Here is a 16,806-nt window from a genome sequence, read left to right as displayed (position 1 = left end):
TATTAGTCACGTCTGTGACAAAGCTCTAGTTTGGATGTGATTTGTCAGTAAAGACTCCTGATCAAGGGTAAATAGTGGGATAGGGCCTGGTTTTACAGTGTCAATACTGATTTTTCCATGCAATCTTTGTCAATAAGGGTTGTTTTGGAGACATTGACGTAAAAAGCTGCTTTTCTTATGAACATTTGATAATCTTTTACAGCCATAAAGGCCCTTTGTAAATCATCAAGGTCATAGGGTGACATATAGGGGCCACAAACAGTATCAGTTTTCTGAAAATAGACCTAATTATGTTCTGTTTTAATATGTACAATAGAATGAATAAATATATAATCAATTACAATCAAATTAGTATACTAATACTACCAAACGACAATATAGGTGGCCCTAGAGAAATATGTGAAACACCTTTATGAGAGAGAAAAAATCGGTCAAGTTTAAAGCGCGTGAAACCGTTTTAGAGGCTAGAGGTAGTTAGGGATTAGTAAAAACTACCTAAAATGCAGCATTTCATTTTAAAGTGGAACAATTTAACATGTATGATCTCCATTTTCCGTCATTTAAACCTGGATGACATTTCACCGAGTGACACTGGTAAACAAAACATGCGCGCGACGGCCGGACACTCTTGTTTTACTTATGAATGAATAATTTACCCAGACCAGTCAAAAACAGAAAGTGGTTGAATACGGGTTGTGGCAGGATCACTGGTAATAAACTTGACCAGGAACTTATTGCTCAAGACATTTTCATAAACTTTAATTACTGAAGGCCATGTGAAAGCTCTTTGAATTATTGGGCGGGAACGAAAATTCCAGAATGAAGGACACACAGATGTGTTATTTTGTAATACAGAATTTAAAACTGAAAACAACTAAAACTTTTCAGAAAACACAGCTTATAATACCTGGTGCTTTTCGTTTCTTTTTGGTATTTTCTTTCTTTTCGATTTCCTTTCTCTTCTGCTTTTAGCTCACCTGATTGCTCAGGTGAGCTTTTAGGATCGGTCTTTGTCCATCGTCCGTCCGTCCGTCCACATTTGGTTTGGAAACACTCTAGAGGACACATTTCTTGTCCGATCTTCATAAAACTTGGTCAGAAGATGTGTCCCAATGATACCTGGATCAATTTCGAAGCAGGGTCATGCTGGGTCAAAAACTAGGTCACTAGGTCAAAAAAGAATAACCATGTAAACACTGTTGAAGTCACATTTCATGCTCAATCGTCATGTAACTTTGTCAAACTGTTTGTCGTAATGATATGTTGGTTGAGTTCAAAAGTGGTTCTGGTCCGTTGAAAAACATGGCCCCCAGTGGGCGGGGCAGTTTTCCTTATTTGGCTAAAGGTAAACCTTGTGAACAGTCTAGAAGTCAGAATGTTTAACCAATCATCATGAAACTTGGTCAAAACATTGGTTTTATTGATATCTCGGACGAGTCCGAAAATCGTCCAGATCGGTGAAAGAACATGGCCATCAGGGGCGGGAAAACATATGAACACTCTTAAAGTCACATTTTTGGTCCAATCTTCATGAAATTTGGTCAGAACATTTGTTTCCTAGATACATGAGTTAAGTTCGAAAATGGTTCCGGTTCATTGACAAACATGGCTGCTAGGGGATGTGGCAGATTTCCTTATATTTATATAGTAAAAAAGGCTTGTGAAAAGTCAAGAAGTCACATTTTTTGCTCAATCATCATCAAACTTGGTCAAAACATTGGTTTTATTAAGCTCCCCCAAAATTTATTTTGGGGGGGAGCATATAGTCGCCGCTTGGTCTGTCTGTGCGTGTGTGTGTGCATCTGTCTGTCCGTCCATGTACAATTTTTGTCCAGGCTATTTCTCAGCAACTAATGACCGGAATTCAATGAAACTTTATGGGAAGCTTCACTACCAAGAGGACATGTGCATGTTATCAGCTGGTTCTGGTCTGATGATTTTTCACAGAGTTATGGCCCTTTGAAATTTTCCATTAACTGTACATATAGTGCAATTCTTGTCCTGCTATTTCTCAGCAAATAATGATCGGAATTCATTGAAACTTTATGGGAAGCTTCACTACCAAGAGGACATGTGCATGTTATCAGCCGGTTCTGGTCTGAAGATTTTTCACAGAGTTATGGCCCTTTGAAATTTTCCATTAACTGTACATATAGTGCATTTCTTGTCTGGGCTATTTCTCAGCAACTAATGACCGGAATTCAATGAAACTATGGGAAGCTTCACTACCAAGAGGAGATGTGCATATTATCAGCCAGTTCTCGTCGGATGATTTTTCTCAGAGTTATGGCCCTTTGAAATTTTCCATTAACTGTACATATAGTGCACTTCTTGTCCGGGCTATTTATCAGGAACTAATGACCGGAATTCAATGAAACTATGGGAAGCTTCACTACCAAGAGGAGATGTGCACATTATCAGCCAGTTCTCGTCGGATGATTTTTGACAGAGTTAAGGCGCTTGGAAATATTCGATTGTACATATAGTGTTTTTCTTCATCTACCTAAAAGTTCATGCAGTGTTCTTTTTATCTGAAAATCAATAAATTGATTAGAAAAAAAATGAACTAAAGGTCATGCAAGGACTTGTTTCACAAAACTTATCATTATGTAAAAAATAATTTTAAATAGTATCTATCATCAAAAAGCTATGCTTCAGAGCTAGCCAGCTTCTATGAAATACAATTTACATTTAAAAGATAATATTAACTTACATAGAGTAAGTACTCTGTCCTCAGAGTAAATGTACAATAAAATTAGTTAACAGAACAGAAATTGTTGTTTCCATGTTGAAGATAAAACTTGCTTATTATTCCACCATTGGTTCTTGTTAAATTTGTTCTGCCATTTAGAAAAGATTGTTCTAAATATAACTTGTCAATAAAAAAAACTTGTAATGTCAAATCAAAGGGTCTACGATGGTCATGAGTCGGCAACGCTCCCCCAATTTACACAGCTCATAGAAGTGAACTAATTATTTAAACACCAAACACTAAAACGTCATGTTCACTATGGACAAGGTTCAAGTATAGGGTATACATGCCTAATTAGACAGAAGTCAGTAATAATAGCTCTCCTAGAGCATATGATCAAGTGAGTCAAAAAGCATGTTTACCTTGTGAGCAAATCTTATGGTCCAACTCATCCCAGTCAATTAAGGTATTCAATATCCATGGACGGGTGTCTATTAAAAATTATCTACCTAAGTCATTCAGCTTGTTTGCCCCTGCAGGGCTAAGTTGCTCGTTATAGCTTCTAGTAATTACAGGAATATCTGCCGGTTCTACATCTTTCATGAGTTTTGCTGTATAGTCATGAATACATGACAGGTAAGTCTTCAACATGTTCTTTGACTTGTACTTGTGCAATTTTGTTAGTTCAACTGTAGAAAGTGGTCCCACAGTCATAATTCTGGAGAAAAAATTGATATTTTTAATATGAGATTGACAATAAACACAAGTCGCTTCATCAGTTCACTATGCTGTCAATGAAACGAATGGCATTTATTTAATAAATATTCATTAATTGGTATGTTAGAAAATAAAATAACTTAGATTTATTTACATATTGTCACTATTGTGTAGCAGATTTGTCCTGGATGTACTATCTTACGAGTTTGGTATTTTCTCAATAATACTCATCATATTTACAAAAGAATTTGTAAAAATAATCAATCAAATGTTTTCAGTCTAAATTTATGTGTGGTAGATTCTACGTTTTTTGTCAAATAAAATTGTAGATTCTATGTATGGTCCTGGTACGAAATAGTCAGATAAATTTAGTTGCAAACTACAACAGGCACACTTCGAAGAATTTTTACTCATTTTATGTAGCTTACAATTATAAGTATTGACTTTACTACGTATGAAGCATAATATTATGTAGAAAATTTTACCTATTTCCATTCTCGTCCACAAATTGACACAAGGTCGAAGCCTTTTCCGCCATGTTGGAAGTATATCCGAACAATATAACCCGGCTTTCCGGCTCCGTGAGGTGGGTAGAAATCGAGTGACTTGCGCACCATAACCGGGGTAACAAGAGTAGTACTCGAAGATGACCTGGGTTAACTCGAGTTAGCTCAAGTTAGTATGCAGAACGCGCTAATTGAAACCAATTATTGGTTTAGTGACTGAAACAATACTGGATGCCAAAAATGGCACGTCAAGAGAGTCCGACTGTTTTCCAATTTTATATTGTATGCTCACAAAGCCATCATAGGGTATAACGTCATCACTTGCATACTCAATGTTTAAACCAGTTATGCGAGTCATAGGCTGAATCTGAACACCTAGATCTTTACACAATTTAGATGGTATGATTGACACCTGGGCACCAGTGTTCCATAGACAGTTAACGTTGGTTTCATTTACTGAACATTTAACTACACATTCCTCTCCCACTAGATTTACAATTGTGTTCTTCACTGATGATATTAATGGAAATATATTGCCCTTGGTGATAAGAAGGTTACTAGTATCACTAGGTTTGCAATTTCTAATTCTGTTATTCGATTATTAGTGAGATTAATGTCTCTTTTTCCTCTGCAATGTTGTGGCAAGGACAATATAAGAGGTCATTTCCTCTAACAACATGTGTGGCTGTGCAAAACTGCAGGTGCACCCAGGGGCTATATACAGTTATCAAAGTTACACTTGTCCCACTTCACAAATATCAAGGATACACAGTTTGCAAGTTCTTTTGGCTGAAAGCGGCTGAAACAAGTTTCATCATCATCTTCATCCTAAGACGATTCAATATCATTGTTCAGATGGGAGGATCCAGGCTCTGGGTAAGTGTGTTGTTTTGTTGATTGGTTCTTATTGAGTTGTTTGTTTCTTGTTTGTGAAACGGTTGTTTTAGTAGCCTCCAGCTTCGAATGTTTGTTTGATTGTTCAGTTTGTTGCTTGTTATCCCCGCCGGAAGGGGATATTGTTATAGTCTCCGTCCGTCTGTCCGTCCGTCCTTCCGACCGAAACTTTGTCCAGAGTATATCTCCAAATCTATTCAATGGATTTGCTTTAACCTTAGAATATAAAAAGATGGCAAATAGGAGAAGTGCAGTGACCAAGAACCATAACTATATCTACCTTAGTTTCTGAATTATCTCCCTTTCTTTAATTTCAAAGTAAATTTTTGTCCGGAGCATAACTAAATCTACTGAAGGAGAATCCCATGGGATTACAATGGATCATATTTATGTGCCAGAAAAATGTCAACAGCAACATGTGAGCACCATTCCAGTACCATATATAGACCACACGTAGACTTGGATATTAGCATATATGTATATAAGGTAAGTGCTTATGACATGCATATAATTTCACACTAAATTTAGTTCATAGCATATATCCGGGTCTATGAAAGAGTTTAACATGAGACTTAAAATATATCAAGGACAAGTGTAGTGTCACACAACCATAACCATAACTGTGTATTTAGCTTTTAAATTTTTAATATCTCCCTTTATCTAATTTTACATTAATATTTTAATTTGAACACTGAAGTATTCACTGTAAAATGAATACCGTAGATGATTTTAAGGAAAAATACAGTGATCAAGAACAGTAACTGTTTATAGTCTCCTTTTTTAATTACCTCCCTTTCTTTCATTTCCATATATTTTATTCTCTACAGCATAACTCCAACACTATATCACTAATTGATCATTGAAAATAAATAGATGACACAGGTGCCATCCCAAACCAAATCGAAAGCTTTTCTAACATGCGAAGAAGCTTGCGCAAGCTTAAAATTGGAACCTCGCTGCAAGCTTGCGCGAGCTTGTGTAAGCTCGTGCAAGCTTGTGATTTATTAAGCTTGCGCAAGCTTAGAATTGGAACCTCGCAGCAAGCTTGCTGATGATGTTTATTTGCAAGCTTGCGCACGCTTGTAAATTCATGAATGTTGTTCTTTTTCTTTCCATTTCGACAAACGCGATTGTAAGTTTTAAAGCGCAAAAAAGACGAATTTCTACCTTGTAACCATCAGATTCTAATTGGCATAGATAAAATGAAATATATAGCCTAGTTGGCAATTTATTTATTATCCTTCGCCATTGGCGTATAAATATTGTTTTGTCTTTGTCCGTCCGGCCGGCCGGCACTTTTGTGTTGGAAGTGCTTTGGCGGATTTCATTGAAACTTGGTTTGAGTATATAATAATATGGATAAGAGGATGATGCATGCCAAATGACATTGTACACTATCTGTTAATAACGGAGTAATGGCCCTTTGTATCTGGAAAAAATGCTCACTTTTGTGTCCGGAGCCATATCTTGGACAAACGGCACCCGGACAATCGACACCCAGTGTTTTTTTGCAGAGGCGGACAAACGGCAACCAGTAAATTTGTTGAGGCGGACAAACGGCACCCGGTTAATTTGTTCAGGCGGACAGACGGAACCCGATTAATTTGTCGACCCGGACAATCGGCACCCGATTAAATTGAAAACCCGGACAAACGGCACCCGATTTATAGCTAAGAAACATCTAATGTTTGTTTTGTTACCAATAAAGACAGATGACAACTTGTTGGACTTTATCGTACTGATTAGTCTTATCCGCTAATTGGGTTGAAAAAAAATGTCAACGTCAATAAAATCTAAAAGACATTGCGAAAATAGGAGTAATATCTCCGCTAAGGACCGATTTTAAGATTCACGCCGTTGAGAAAATGGGGGGCGAGCTAGGTATTAACGACTATTGATCTCTGAGAATCTGTACCGGTGACCCGTAATACCCCGGTAATTATAGAGGTAAAAGATAATCCACCAGACCATACATTGGTAACAGTTTGTAAAACAATAATGGTTTTCAATTAATTTCATTTTATCATCAATAATCAAAAGCAATACAAAGGAACAAACTGACAACACAATATATATCATTTTGAACACCTTTATTCAACTATACACCCTAGTAAATAGGTGTAATAAAATATGGGGCCGAATGAGCCTGGTCGATTTTGGGCCTAATAAGATTGGGGCCGAAAAAGCCTGAAATTTCGAACTGGGCCGAAAGAGCTTGGGGTCGAAAGAGCCTGCTACCCGTCCCGCATACCTAGGGTACATTTGTTGCACATAATCCGGTTTTGGTTTCAGGTTTAGGTTTTTTACGAGTTTAGTGTTAAACCTGAACTAGTTTGCAGGGTTTTGATATTTGCAACAAATGAACGGTTTCGTGATAAACATGGCCGACTTTGTAGCAGCTGTTATGACACTAACCAGCTCTGATGAAGAAAATTCATATGCTTTGCTTATTCGTTTGTCTAGAAATTATATCAACACATTTGAAGGTGTTCTTGCTATTACAACAATTCGTGACGAGAAGAGTAGAGTGGTCAATTATGTTGAGACTGTATACCCTCTGTATAGCATTGATGATTTCAGGGAACGTTTTCGTGTCAGCTGAGATACATTTGATAAGTTTGTCATTCAAATGACACCGTTTCTTATGACAAAGGATATTGCTAGAGGGATAAGTGTAGAAAAGAAACTGTTGGTGTACATAAAGTATATTTCAACTCAACTTACATTTCAGTGCCTTGCAGATATATTTGGCATTTGTGAAACAACAGTTCATTGTATTGTTCATTGTGTTTCAAAATTGATTTCATCTAAAGTCTTGCCAAATATGGTAAGATGGCCAACTGGACGCAAAGTTGCTGACACTGTAAATGAGTTCCAGCATCTGGAAGGTTTTCCTGGGGTAATTGGGGCCATTGATGGGAGTCATATTCCAATCCGAACTCCTTCAGACTGTGCAGTAAACTACTTCAATCGCGAGAAGTATCCGTCCATCATCTTACAAGCTGTATGCGATAGCAACTTGAATTTTACAGACGTGTTCTGTGGCTGGACCGGATCAGTACACAATGCCAGGGTTCTAAAAAATTCTCCACTCATGGAGCGTGTGGATCAAAACTTTGAAGATATCTTTCCTGCCAACACTCATTTGCTAGGAGATGCAGCTTATGCATTGAATTCTTGGATGATGGTTCCTTTCAAAGACTATGGTAATCTTAATAAAAACCAAAAAAGATACAATTATGTACATAGTGCAACTAGGATGTGCATCGAACGTACATTTGGGGCTCTAAAAGGACGCTTTCGCCGATTGAAATTTATTGATTTGGTAGATATTCAATGTATTGTTCATGTAGTACTTAGTTGCTGTTCAATCCATCAACTTTGTATGGACAGTGCAGAGGACTTACTTGAATACATTAATGAAGGAATGGCAGAAAATGAGGAAGTTAATTATTTTGAGGACTTTATGCCAAGATGTACAAGTGCACAAATGAAACGAGACGCAATTTTAAATACCATAAAGTGACAAAATATTAAGTTAAAAAGGCAAATAGTCAAAAGATCTGATTTTAGTTCTGGAACTGAAGAACAAGTCATGTGTTAAAGATATATTTCAGGAGAATAGACAACTGTTATAATAATGATCACCTAATTCTGTTTATGAATGTGTTGTTTTTAGCTCACATGAGCACAACGTGCTCATGGTGAGCTATTGTGATCGCCATCATCACCTTTTGTCCGTCGTGCGTCGTCCTTCGTGCGGCGTCAACATTTACCTTGTTAACACTCTAGAGGTCACATTTATTGTCCAATCTTCATGAAACTTGGTCAGAACATGTGTCTCAATGAAATCTTAGCAGGGATTGAAACTGGGTCACATGAGCTCAAAAACTAGGTCACTAGGTCAAATATAAAAAAACACATGTTAAGTCACTTTTTTGGTCCAATCTTCATGAATCAGCTTGCATTTTTGTTCGGAATAGTCTAGTTCCTTTTGCTCTCAGGTGAGCGCCTTATGGCCTGATGGCCCTCTTGTTTTTGAAAATTATGAATAAATTATGTTTTGAATTAACTGTATTTTCCCTCTTCCTTTAACAAAGTCAGGCTCAATGAATGTGCATTAATTGAACAAAATTAGAAAGAAATTTTTTTAAGTCTAGTTAAGATCCAAATGAACATGAAATTTGAAAATGATGAATTTCATTTTGATTTATACTTATTTATATAAAGGCGATTTTGAAAAAAACTTATCATATTAATCACTCTTAACACCTCATCGGATGATCCCTTATAAAATATATCGCTATGATGGCACAGGGGCGATTCATAATACATGTTACAGTTTTGAAGGGTTATTATTTTCCACATAATGAAAAAAAAATGCAAAACATATTTGAATAGAGGACACTTGTTTGCACATATAACACGTCTGTATTATAGTATACACTTACATACATTACATAAAAAATAGATTTTTTTTAAATACAGAATATGCTCTAGATGACGTCTACTCTGGTTAATTACGTCGTCACATTTTTTTCTCAAAGTTCACAATAAGTGCTTCACAAGTTTCATGACTTCAACTTTTACCCAAACTTTTTAAATTGTAAAAACTGTTTCACAAGCCCTTCAGATTGATATGTTACAACACAATATAACTGTTTTGTAAAGCTCTGATATAAACAGTCGGCCAGTACAAGAGTTGGGTTTTCTATATTATGTGGAGCACTTGAAAAGGGAAACGTATGGTACGGCTTTAACCCTATGGTATTTACACGGCCAGGGATCATACCCATGACCCTCAAAGCGTACACTCTACCGCTTAGTTATCTTGGTTGTACATATTTGTAAACAATTTTTTAAGATGGAACCTGACCATGAGCATAAATTTGTATATAGCAATTTGGATACCTTTCAACACTGTCATATAACCAGGTGATCTAACCAATCTGATATTTAGCTGTACATAATGTTTAAGTTTGAATAAGACTGCGACAGAAATGAGGAGTGCAAGGGATAGACTGGATATTGCTTTCAGACAGTTTTCAATTTTTAAACTTTATGTAACAAGTAACTGTTCATGTTATAAATATGTAAAATTATTTAAATATTTTATTTGGGAAAAAAATAAACACGCACAATTTTTCTATTATGTATTTCAAAAACTTGAACATAATTAAAATAACATGATAGCTGAATAAGGTCTCTTATGACTAGGATAGCTACCCTATTCTTTGAATAGTTCAGCTAGAAAAGTAAAAAAAAATTTATACTTTTCTAGCTCAACTATTGTAAGAATAGAGATAATAAAACACCAAAAATTAAAAAACAACAACAAACAAATAATATTCCCACCAAGTGTCATGATGGAAAACAAATGACTGGTCATGAAAATGAATATTTGTCTTCCTGACAAAGTATTCAACAATAATAAAACTGACAATAACTATTCTGAACAAGTGATGTGTTTGAGAAACACTATGCCCCCCTTTTGAGCGATTTTGACCCATATATTTGACCTTTGACCTTGAAGGATGACCTTGACCTTAAACCACTTAAAATGTGCTGGTCTATGAGATACACATGCATGCCAAATATCAAGTTGCTATCTTCAATATTGTAAAAGTTAAGACCAAGTTTAACGTTTTGGGACAGAATGACAGACTGACAGGCCAAAAACAATATACATGTACACCCTCTTCTTCGAAGAAGGGGGCATAAAAACTACATATTTAAACATACTGTATGTATCCATCCATACTTACTTTTGAATAATCATGTTATAATACTGGCATAATGCGATCAGATCACCGTACATTATTGACATTAAAAATAAATCAATAAATTAACAATCAAGAAATCAAACAAAGTTACTAAATACTCCATAAAGATTGTGCTTATATATTACTGACCACAAAACATAAAAAGATCATACTTTCAAAAAGCACTAGTACTGTAACAGAACACCTTGAGTAAGACTTCTTTCCAACAGAGAAGCGGTTGTCTTAACTTTAAATGTTGACCACAGCCCTCACAAAATGAGATATTCATAGTATCGACAAATTACAACTTGCGCATACAATACTATTTTATACATATTTACATGATGAGATAGTGATGAACAATATGAACATTGAACATCAAAACAAGGAGCATTTCAGAAATACCTTAAAAAATGAAAATACAAATGAGCTGTGCTCTTGGAAAATGGGGGTTAATGAATTTGCATAAAGTGTCGTCCTAGATTAGCCTAAGCAGTCTGCAAAGGCTAATAAGCGACGACATTATCCACGCATGCATTAAGGCCCATTTTCCCCGTGACCAATTCAAATAAAGTGACTGGTGGACTGAGAAATATCTCAACGTCCAAAAACTATGTTTACAGTAAGTTTGAGAGCGAAACCATTTCTTAAAATGTCAATATCAGATACAATAGTTTTACTAAATCATCAAAATCTGTTTGATAACACTTTGTCCTTAACAAAGACATTGTGGAAACTATAACTGAAGATACAAATGAAAATCATAATTTAGCCTGGCTCTGAGCTTAATGCATGGGCGCAAAGTGTCATCTCAGATAAGCCTAATCAGGGACGACACTTTTTGCTTTTAAGGAATTTTTTATTTAAAGTAAGTCTTTTCTTAACAAAATTCAGTCTAGATGGAAAGTATCGTCCCTGATTACCCTGTGCAGTTTGCACAGAATAATCTGGGACAACACTTAACACCCATGCATTAAGACCTGTTTTCACAGAGCACAGCTCCATTTGACAATAACACCATACCGCAAGAGATGATGGTGAAAATAAGGAAAACTGTACATGAATCAGGAATACATTTTAGAATTGTTTGCTACTTTAAGCTGTACTGTTTTTTTTATCTTACTGAAGTGTTATTCACTAGTTGTACTTTAAAAGCTATAGCACTACTTAAAGACTCTTGAGCAATAATATTGTTGGAAACAGCAACTATCTGGCAAGCACACACAAGTTTACTTAGTATTTTTATACATCAATATACCAGTAAACGTTAAACAATTCCCTGGACCATACAAAAAATCTGATAATTACAAGTAGTAATAGTTAGTAAATGTTTATCAAAAACACACCACAAATGAGGTTGTCCAAAACGCTGTTTAATATAAAACAACTCTTAGAATAACATTATAAATTAAGACAAAACAAATAATCAGCCGTTTTCACAATAACAAATATGTAGGCAATGAAAAATATGGAACCAATAAAAATGAAATTCAGTACAACAAGAGCTGTGTTTATCAGAAACACAATGCCCCCTACTGCGCCTTTTTTCCTGTCTTTTTTTTACCTTTGACCTTAGAGGATGACCTTGACCTTTCACCACTCAAAATGTGCAGGTTTATGACATATACATGCATGCCAAATATCAAGTTGCTTTCTTTAATATTCCAAAAGTTATGACCAAACTTTAACCAAGGGCAGAAACATACAATGATAATTGACCTTTGACCTTAAAGAATAACATTGACCTTCACTTTTCACCACTTAAAATCTGCAGCTCCATGAGATACACATGCATGCCAAATATGAAGTTGCTATCTTCAATATTTCAAAAGTTATCAAACTTTAACCAAGGTTAAAGTTTTGGGACAGAATGACAGACAGGCCAAAAACAATATACCCCCTCTTCTTCGAAGGAGGGGGCATAAACATTTTTCTTCCTGACAAAGTATTCAACAATAATAAAACTGACAATATCTATTCTGAATGATTTGTCTTCCTGACAAAGTTCAACAGATAAAGCTGACTAGACATTTTTTGTCAGTAGATGGAAAAGTAGAAGTCAGTAGATGCAACTACCGGTAACAACTAAACAACTAACATTGCTAAATAGGTTTTTAATGTTTTTCTCAATAGCTGAAACCAACTTTGCCAAAAGATCTAACTTGCATTTTTCGTTGTTCATTCTGTCCTCATGCTGCTGGGCAAGACTGCTCAGTAACTGCTTTTGTTCTTCTCGAAAATCTGCCCTCATTTCATTCATCAGTTCAACAACTGCATCTTTTCTGTTCTGTATTGGTGTCTTGATTTTTGGTTGTAATTTTTCATCGTTCATTTCTGAATTTTCCTCCTCTGTTTCATCACTTTCTTTTGAGGATGAACAGTGTGAACCACTGACATAAATGGGTTTTACATTTGGTCGGTAGCCATAGCTTTCTTGAAGTTCCTTGAAAAATGAACATTCTTTGCGCTCATTTCCAGATTTGGAGTTGTGGTCTACCGTATCTCTGAATGTTTTTGTTAAGTTTTTCCATTTCTGTTCACACTGTGTTGCACTTACTTGAACTTCTTTCTCTGTGTTAATGTCGGCAGCAATTTTGCACCACACAGACTTCTTTTTGATGCCTGGTTTCTTAAACTGTACCTCATAGTGTTGATGAAGATCAATTAGTTTCAACACGGTTCCTTTAAGCAAAACAAACTGCTTCTGATTGTCCCTATGACTCTCTTCAAGAACATCTCCATCTCTGTCCTGCTTCCTCGTCTCCACAGTTAGTACTGAAAAAGAACAAGAGATGTGTTTGTCCGAAACACAAAGCCCCCTTATGCGCCGCTTTGATTAAAAAAAAAAATCTTTGACCTTGACCTTTCACCACTCAAATTTCCCAGTCAAATAACGTGCACAGTATCCAGGGATGGAGGTCCTCTAAAGCTGCCTTTCCTATGGCATTTAAGTTGTCCAAAACCTTTGGATAAACAGCTATAGTGTATTCTCGAACGATTACAGGTATGTCAGCTGGGCACATTTGTTTTTGGAGCTGGTCTCTGTATTTATCGTAACAGGCAATGTAAGATTTCAGAATGTCTTTTGACAGATATCGGTGATATCTTGTAGGAATGACGGTAAACAATGGCCCGATGCACATAATTCTGAAACAACAGTTATACTTTGTGATTACATTCATACTGTAGATACATTTGCAGTTTTAGCAGGTACTATATAAATATAAAATATTACTGGCCCAAGGTTGTTGGGCGCTTACGGTGAACTTGAAGACAGCATAATGATGAGGCCATTAAATACGCATTTAAAAAATCGACCCGAATAGATCTGAATGGACTTTTGTATCCATTATAGCTTTCTTAAAGGGGCCTGTTCACGTTTGGGTAAATTGACAAAATTGAAAAAAGTTGTTTCAGATTCGCAAATTTTCGTTTTAGTTATGATATTTGTGAGGAAACAGTAATACTGAACATTTACCATGCTCTAAAATAGCCATTATATGCATGTTTTGACGATTTAAAAACATGAAAATTATAAAGCGTTGCAATGATAAACAAATTCTGTTGTTGTCGTTATATTTTGTGAAACTACAAGGATTGCTTATTTAAAGCATAAAATACCTCTGACATTGTATCAGGAAGGATAGCCCAGTGGTCTAAGTCGTTTTTACTCCAGGACTCAAGTGGTTCGAGCCCTGCTGACTGCTGAGGGTTATCTTTTTTCTTTTTTAAAATTTTATTCTTGAATTTTTACTGGAGCTTTTTAGATCCAATGCTTACATTTATCAATATAAAGCATTTAATGACAAACTTCAAAACATGCCAAAATCTGTGAAAAGGCCCCTTTAACAAAACATTTGTGCACACAATGGTCATATAAGTAACTATTAAACACAGTTTCCAGTTTCTCATTCTTCACAGAAACCGTATATTACATCCGGTTCTTGTTCTTCGGTATATCTTCTTTAATATGTTTGGAAAGACAGCCACCCACAATGGTACACCCATGTTGATTCTTTTTAGGCCGAATAATAAATAAACTACACTCGCAAACCCCGACAGTAGAAAGGTAAATAAATAGTTTTTATCAAGTAAAGTCACGCTTGCTAGATTTTCATCCAAATAATAACATTATTTCATATTTTATCTACCTGTTTCCTTTCTCGTCAACCAGGTCAGCCATTTTCCCGCTTCTTTACTGAACATATTTTCGGACACATCAAACCGACCAAACTGCCTCCAGAGGCGGTTTGGTCGGTTTGACAAACCGGTTTTGGATTGTGATTACAAATGGCTTTACTAGTTTCAGTTTTAAAACCAGTTTTACGGAACAAACGGACAGTTTGATAAACTGAGCTTAAACCAAAACCGGATTATGTGCAACAAATGTACCCCTACGAAATGTCGAACCGCCTTGTCTTCGCGGTACAGAGCCTGCAAACCCTCGCTCTGTATGCGTCTCCAGGTTGATTGGGTAAGGTGATAGAAACAACCCTATTAAATAAAATATTAGCATCAACAAATCTGTTTCATTGCAACCGGTGTATATAACACCAATGTATATCCAGCTTCTAAATGTCATTATGTTGTACACTAAAGACATCCGACCTATAATGAAGCTTTCAATTTCAAAAAATTTCCTGACAATATACAAAGACTTGTGACAATTCTTATATTTCGAAACAACCTTACAAAAACAAAACTATATACATATGTACCTGGATTTTGATGTTCTGGCTTATCACCATGAGTACTGCATTATGGATCGCGTCTCGTTATCAATTATAACAGTTGATGGCGATGGCCGCACGTCTTCCCGTAGCATCCAGGATGGCGATGAGGAACTCCTCGTAATGTTCTCGCTGCTTGCCGGGTAGGAGACTGTATGCAGCTGTAGCGTGTCCTTCTCCAAGTGGCACCCGGATGCAAAACAGCTGTACGAATTGTCGTGGCGCTGTCGAGTGCGTTCCATCCATAAACCACGTATCTGCTTCGCCCAGCAACTCTAACCCGACACGACTGCAGTATACTAATACACGTGCAGATTCAGAGCCGTTGTCATAGACGAGAAATCGCTCGTCAGAAGATGTAGTAGTATACGATTCGGGTAGTGGGAACGGTATGGACGAGATCGTCTCTAGTTCTGCAGGTACGGTGTCTCTCTTAGCCCGTCTGATGGCACGCTTCAAGGATTCTTTATTCCCTGCTGCCACTCTAACCTTGAACCAAAACATTTATATTTATTATTGACTGATTACATCTGCATGTGATACATAGTCGAAATCGCGATTAGTTCGTATTGCAAGCAGACCTGACCACACTCATGTAATTACTGTGTTGTTTGACGATATATCACCACATCTTACATCTTATTTTGTCACAATATTATACACATGTTTAAATGCTTTATATCAGAGCTAAAGATGTGTTACGTTGGATGTAAACACATATTTATATAAACTCATTACAGTTAACATAGAAGATGAACTCACCTCAACTGGGTGTTAAATCATCTTGTTTGCTAAAATCTGTCCTGGCTGAGCACGGTTGGCACTGGCTGATGCAATGATATCGTCCCTGAGTATCATCCCGGCTGTTTTCGATGGTTCGAATTCATGACAGTGGCCGATCAACGAACGCACCTCGGTACACTGAAAAAGGGATATACGACTTATTGTACGGTAAAACATTTCTTTCATTTTCCTTATAGAAACATAATTTGAAAGCAAATTGAAATTGAGCAAAAAAGAAATTCAGACAATTATATAATTCGCTGAACACAATAAATTAATACGGGACAGACATAACGGCAATATATTCGGTAAAATATTTCTTTCATTTTCCTTTTACAAACATACTTTGAAAGCAATATGAAATTGAGCAAATGAGAAATTCAGACAATTATATTATTCTCTGAACACAATATTTTAATACGGGACAGACATAACGGCAATATATTCGGTAAAATATTGCTTTCATTTGTCTTATACACACATACTTTGAAAGCAAATTGAAATTGAGCAAATAAGATATTCAGACAATTATATAATTCGCTGAACACAATAACTTAATACGGGACAAAACGGCAATATTCTCGGAAAAATATTTCTTTCATTTTCCTTATACAAACATATTCTGAAAGCAAATTGAAATTGAGCAAATAAGAAATTCAGACAATTATATAATTCGCTGAACACAATAACTTAATACGGGACAAAACGGCAATATATTCCGT

At 36.1% G+C, this 16,806-nt stretch overlaps 1 protein-coding gene across 1 annotated transcript; it reads right to left on the bottom strand.

The window, feature by feature from the left end:
- Positions 1–12,124: 12,124 nt before the first annotated feature.
- Positions 12,125–15,805, bottom strand: LOC127878490 (uncharacterized). Its single transcript, XM_052425017.1, has 2 exons — positions 15,361–15,805; positions 12,125–13,346 (listed from the first exon to the last, which is right to left on the bottom strand). The coding sequence occupies exons 1-2, from the start codon at positions 15,803–15,805 to the stop codon at positions 12,631–12,633; spliced, it is 1,161 nt and encodes a 386-aa protein (XP_052280977.1). The 3' UTR covers positions 12,125–12,630.
- Between the last annotated feature and the right edge of the window lie 1,001 nt (positions 15,806–16,806).

Source organism: Dreissena polymorpha, chromosome 4 (assembly GCF_020536995.1).
Source record: "Dreissena polymorpha isolate Duluth1 chromosome 4, UMN_Dpol_1.0, whole genome shotgun sequence".
Classification (NCBI taxonomy): Eukaryota; Metazoa; Mollusca; class Bivalvia; order Myida; family Dreissenidae; genus Dreissena; species Dreissena polymorpha.
Note: the sequence above shows the minus strand (reverse complement) of the source record. Positions and strands in the feature narration are given on the sequence as shown.